Genomic DNA, 6,645 nt, shown 5'->3' with positions numbered 1-6,645 from the left:
TATACTGTCATATTGAGTAAAAAAAAACAATCCTTACAAAAGATAATTTGTTTAGTAAAACTCACAAAGACACATTTTTCCAGGCATTATTAGACATTTTTGCATGTTTGGTTTTAAAGGTATGTTTGAATACATCGTTATTGCTTTTTTCGCATTATCTCAGGATTCTAAGAACATTGCTGTCATATTGAGTAAAAAACGAAATGTTGTATTTGCAAACCTTAGAAAATCTTATGTTTCTTTTAAAACTCACATAGATACATTATTTCAGGCATTTTTAGACATGTTTCATGTTTGGTTTTGGAGTTATGTTTATGTAACTTTCATATTTAATGTGACATTATACTGTCACATTGAGTTAAAAAAAACTGTTTTATTTCTTTGCAAACCTTTTAAAAGATCATTTTTTTAGTAAAACTCACAAAGACACAATGTATAAAAAAGAGAATATTGTGTTCTTGTCTCACATAGGGATTGTGAATGATAGGCAAAATTCCCTTTAAGATTTTAGCATTGGTGCCAAGTCCCATTGATGTTTAAAATAACAATCAGGAGTTGAGTTGCCAATACTTACTGACGATGGCGCCATTGGTGGTCTCCTTGCGCATGCGAAACTTCTTCAGCTTTTGGAGCAGGTCTTTGTCCACCGTGCACACCGTCAGTGACTCACTCTGACAAGCAAACAGCATCAATATTAAGGAGCACTCATTGCAGTGACATGCAGTCAATAAAACCTAAACATCCATATTTATTTTTTACCAAGTACCAACTCAGAATAAAACGTGGCTCTTCGTGTACCACCATAATGACCCACAGTAAAATACAGTAGTGTAGCAGTGTTTCCCCCCGAAAATGTGTTAGTTAAGGTGGTGCCTCTCCAGGGGAAGGGGGAGTCGCCCGGGACAGGCGGACGGAATAGACTACAGACTGTGGTGAAGTAGGCCGGCTTCGTCGCGTGAAGAAGCCTACAATTTATGGTTGTGTTTTCCGCTCCGTATGCCGAATAGCAATATACGATATATATCTCGATATTTTTTCCGTAAAGTAAAAACAAAACACAAAACAGTCCTAGTTACCTGAGATACTAAGTGTGTCATTATTTTGACTTAGTAAGTATTGACTTACTAAGACAAAATAATGACTAAGTCAAATGAATGACTTACTGTAAATAAGCGTTTGAAAAAGAGTTAAAAGTGGGGCCACATGCTCAACTCATCATGCTTAATTTACTACAGCATTTGGGAAGCCTGTAGTTGATTTTTATTATGCAAATGTTATATTTTTATCAACATGTGATAGCAGGGACCCTGCCATTCAAAACTAGGCTGCTACATTACTTTAGTTTAGGCGGTGGCTCTTTGTTGTTAAGGCGGCCGCCTTAACAACAAAGCGCTGCGGGAAACCCTGTGGAGTAAGCCTACGTATTCATTAAAAACAAGGCAGAGGTTTTATTTAACAAGTCAATTTGATATTTTCAATGTAACGTTACACACAGTGACTGAAGTCATTCTTTGGCATACCACGAGATGGAGCCCGCATACAACTAGTGGTAGACGTACCACAGTTTAAGAGTCAATGCACTAAATCAAAGAGGCTTCCTCGTGCCCCCATCTTTATTATATGTGGTCTGTCACACAACTGTGTAAACCAGGGGTGTCAAAGGTACGGCGAACAGGTTTTATCCGGCCCGCGTGATGAGTTTGCCAAGTACAACAATTAGCTGCTTTTTTTTTTAACAAAAGAAACTGTTGTTCTAAATGTGTCCACTGGATGTCACGATAGCAATTCTGTTAGGCAAGCAAACGGTCAAACAAGAGGTACACAGTAAAGGGGGACTGTGGCGCCTCCTCCTCGACCCACATGAAACTTAAAACCTGCCGTTTTATGTCTTCTGCTTCGAACACATGGCCATTTGGCACCCTCCTTTCCCCAAAATGTCAAACACCAGAAAAGTGAACTTAACCCTTTTGAAGAGTTTTACCTCCGTTTCTTATAGTTTGTTGAGTTAGCTCTGGATTGATACGTGGACATGACAAGTTAAAGTTAAAGTACCGATGATTGTCACACACACTAGGTGTGGTGAAATTTGTCCTCTGCATTTGACCCATCCCCTTGTTCACCCCCTGGGAGGTGAGGGGAGCAGTGGGCAGCAGCGGTGGCCGCGCCCGGGAATCATTTTTGGTGATTTAACCCCCAATTCCAACCCTTGATGCTGAGTGCCAAGCAGGGAGGTAACGGGCCCCATTTTTTTTAGTCTTTGGTATGACTCGGCCGGGGTTTGAACTCACAACCTACCGATCTCAGGGCGGACACTCTAACCACAAGGCCACTGAGTAGACAAAGGAGGTATTTGATACCTAGAAGAGTTTACATGTTGTGTTTTTGTTCAATCCCAGAAAGATTGTGACTTAAAGTTAAATACAGGCTTTGTAGATACACTGATACCAAGTCTTAGCTCATTGTGTTTTTGAAACTGCACCAATTTCTTCAGAATTTTCAACAAATTTGAAGCGCTAAACAAGTATAACCCATTTTACAATTTTTTACAGCAGGAGGCAGCGTGAAGGTAAAAAGGTGTCTAATGCTTAAACCAAAAACAAACAAAAGGTGAGTGCCCCTAAGAAAAGGCATTGAAGCTTAGGGAAGGCTACGCACAACGAAACTAAAACTGAACTGGCGACAAAGTAAACAAAAACAGAATGCTGGACGACAGCAAAGACTTACTGTGGAGCAAAGACGGCGTCCACGATGTACATCCGAACATGACATGACAATCAGCAATGTCCCCACAAAAAAAGACAGCAACAACTGAAATATTCTTGATTGCTAAAACAAAGCAGGTGCAGGGAATATCGCTCTGCAACACTGCAACAGGAAAATACCAAAAACCAGGAAAAAACACCAAAATAGGAGCGCGAGACAAGAACTAAAACACTATTTTTCAATGAAAAAAATGCACCTTGGCTCAAAAAAGAGGTTGAAAAACACTGCCTTATATCAGTGTTTTTCAACCTTTTTTGAGGCAAGGCGTGTTTTTTTCATTAAAAATTCCGGAGGCACACCACCAGCAGAAAACGTTAAAAAATGAAACTCCACCAGGTCGTCGTGCCTTATTTTGAGTTTGTTGGTGTTTTCCTGTGTAGTGCTTTAGTTTTTGTCTTGCGCTGTTATTTTGGTGGCCCTTCCTGTTTTGTTGGTGTTTTCCTGTAGCAGTTCCATGTCTTCCTTTGAGCGCTATTCTCCGCACTTGCTTTGTGTTAGCAAGCAAGGTTGTTGCTATCCTTCTTTGTGTGGACATTGTTGATTGTCATGTACGGATGTACTTTGTGGACGCCGTAAGTTTTTGCTGTCGTCCAGCATTCTGTTTCTGTTTACTTGGTAGCCAGTTCAGTTTTACTTGTGTTTTTGCATAGCCATTCGTATGCTTCATTGCCTTTTCCTTATGTTCATTTTTGGTTTAAGCAAAATATACGTTTTTACCTGCATATTGGGATCACAACAAACCATCCTCGTCTCACCCGACACACTCCGACTTTTACAAAGCAATTAATTACCAGCTGCCACCTACTGGCATGGAGTATTACGAGGTTTACTCTGCCGAGTTCTACACAGCAGAGACGCTAAGCAACGGCACATTATTTGCAGATTATAATTATGGATTTGAAAAAAATATGTTTGGGACCAATTAGGTGAAGTTGCATAATTTCCCAGGGCACACCAGACAGCCACGAATGTGCCGCGGCACAGTGGTTGAAAAAGACTGCCTTACATAACTGCATATCGCCATATATGAGCTCCTTGAAGTCTCTATGATTACACCTTCCTCAACAGATGGCTGCTGGGCGGAAGGCTTTCTCTGAGCTTTCAGAGAAGATCCTTAGAGATTAAGCAGAGAGGCAGGAGTGAAACTTGCAGACTAGCGCAAGTGGCACAGGAAGTGCACAAGGAGGAGGGGGAAAAAAACTCAATGAGGAACTACGATCACGATTTAGGCCGGAAACTGGAGGCTATAAATGCAAGTCAGCTTTATTTCACACCAGGAACTACTAGCACAAGCAGCTAGGATTAGTAAGATAGCTAGCTAGACCGGAAACAGCCTTTTGATAAATACTGATGCTGGCCGCCGAAAAGTTGCTCTTTTACCCACAGATAAAATCTTCACGGCACGGAGGCAACATTGCAGAAAAACAACTTACAAAACTCGGGCGTGTTGAAACATATTCCTAGGCAAATGCAGCATCAAGCTCTTTTACACACACACCGGAAACCGGCTAGATAATGCTTATCATAAGTTTTAAAGCCACATTTCTCACTTGCGAATGGAAACACAAATGAAAAATATCAATTAAGTATTTAATATTTATTTTGTACACAGTTTGGAATTGTTCTGCTATTAATTACGTTAATTTTAAAAGGTAAGTAGGCCCTACATTGGCTTTTATTTTGACATCCACAGCCGGAACACCACTGCCATTTAGCTTTAGAGCTTCACACTGGAGGGTGGAACTCATGCTAAAGGCTACCAAGCTAAGGCTAGCCAATCTTAAATACTATTTTTTGTCTCCCTCGAGCGCCCCTAAAACGCGACCTTTGTAAAGAGAAACCGATAAATAACACACAAGCGAGCATGACACAAACTATATCGCCCGCGCCGCCGACACACTCACCATTGTTGTTGTGGAGAGTTGGTATCTTGACGCGGCAGGAAGCTGCAGCGCTGTATGGCAGTAGTGGGCGGAGCTAGGCAAATACCGATCCGTCGATCCCATGGATTGTAGTGATACCAGAACACACACAGTATGTGTTTATACTGTATGTGTGTTTTTAAACAAGGAAAAAATGTATGCGCGCCAATTGTAGTTGTTGCTTCTTTTTTTACTTTTTTTGCAAATATTTACTTTTTTTGCTCAAACAAATGTGTGTAATAATAGGTAATATTTGTAGTATTTTGTTGCTTTTGTTGTATTATAATTAGGTATTCTTTATTTGTGCACAAATATTGTTGATTATCTAAAAGTATTGCCATGTGTTTCATTCCGATTATGATCGTCTTACAATTATGATTGTCTCACAAATTAAGACAAAATCATTCAAGAGTCTTCAATATTTTTTTACGTAAAACTTTACAGTATCAGTATCGATATTGGCAATTATGGCCCTGTATTTGGTATCGGATTGATACCAACACATGCAGCGTTGCTCACACCTACTTTTTGAAAATGTTTGTAAATATATATATATATATATATATATATATATATATATATATATATATATATATATATATATATATATATATAATTGTATACATATATATATATATATGTGTATACAAAAAAAAAATCAATATGACAGAAACATAGAAACATGATTATATAATTATATCTATATGATATATATATATATATATATACATACATACAGTATATATATATATATATATATATATATATATATATATATATATATATATATATATATATATATATATTATATAATCATGTTTCTGTCATATTGATTTTTTTGTATATATATATATATATATATATATATATATATATATATATATATATATATATATATATATATATATATATGAGGGACGGCGTGGCGCAGTGGAAGAATGGCCGTGCGCGACCCGAGGGTCCCTGGTTCAATCCCCACCTAGTACCAACCTCGTCATGTCCGTTGTGTCCTGAGCAAGACACTTCACCCTTGTTCCTGATGGGTGCTGGTTAGCGCCTTGCATGGCAGCTCCCTCCATCAGTGTGTGAATGTGTGTGTGAATGGGTAAATGTGGAAGTAGTGTCAAAGCGCTTTGAGTACCTTGAAGGTAGAAAAGCGCTATACAAGTACAACCCATTTATTATTTATGTATATATATATATAATTATTATATAATCATGTTTCTATGTTTCTGTCATATTGATTTTATATATATATAGAATCGAATAGAATAGAAAGTACTTTATTGATCCCTGGGTGAAATTCAGCACCACAGTTTGCTCACAATAGACAATAATAATAATAAATAATATAATATATATTATATATAATATATGAATAATATAAATATATTTTACATATATTATACATTTAAGTGCAGTCAAGGAACATGTGCATTATACAGTCTGATGGCTGTCGGTATATATATATACATATAATTATTATATAATCATGTTTCTGTCATATTCATTTTTTTGTATGTATATATATATATGTATATATGTATGTATGTATATATATATACATATATATATATATATATATATATATATATATATATATATATATATATATATATATATATTTATACAAAAAAATCAATATGACAGAAACATGATTATATAATAATTATATATATATATATATATATATATATATATATATACATATATACACACATCCATTTTCTACCGCTTGTCCCTCTCTCTATATATAATTACCATATAATCATGTTTCTGTCATATAGATTTTTTTTTACAGTTTTGAAACTTCGTTTTCCAAAATGCACATTGGTTTCGGACTTTGCAAAATGGTTTCAGATTGTATTAAAAACTTTAACATTTCGGTTCATTCTGATGACGCTTCTCCTCCACATCACATGCGGTCAACGCTTTACGGCGGTGGTCGTCAACTGTCGTA

At 36.7% G+C, this 6,645-nt stretch overlaps 1 protein-coding gene across 1 annotated transcript in view; it reads right to left on the bottom strand.

Annotated features, from left to right (window-relative positions):
- The window catches only part of gmfb (glia maturation factor, beta), a 13,486-nt gene extending 8,731 nt beyond the window's left edge, over positions 1-4,755 (bottom strand). The window contains exons 1-2 of the mRNA XM_061969049.1: positions 4,668-4,755; positions 575-671 (exon numbers count right to left, since the gene is read on the bottom strand). Of these exons, the coding sequence (XP_061825033.1) occupies positions 575-671; positions 4,668-4,670 (100 nt within the window). The 5' untranslated portion in view covers positions 4,671-4,755. The remainder of the gene's footprint in view (positions 1-574; positions 672-4,667) is intronic.
- Between the last annotated feature and the right edge of the window lie 1,890 nt (positions 4,756-6,645).

This window comes from Nerophis lumbriciformis, linkage group LG08 (genome assembly GCF_033978685.3).
Source record: "Nerophis lumbriciformis linkage group LG08, RoL_Nlum_v2.1, whole genome shotgun sequence".
NCBI lineage: Eukaryota > Metazoa > Chordata > Actinopteri > Syngnathiformes > Syngnathidae > Nerophis > Nerophis lumbriciformis.
This window is presented reverse-complemented; position numbering and strand designations above follow the sequence as displayed.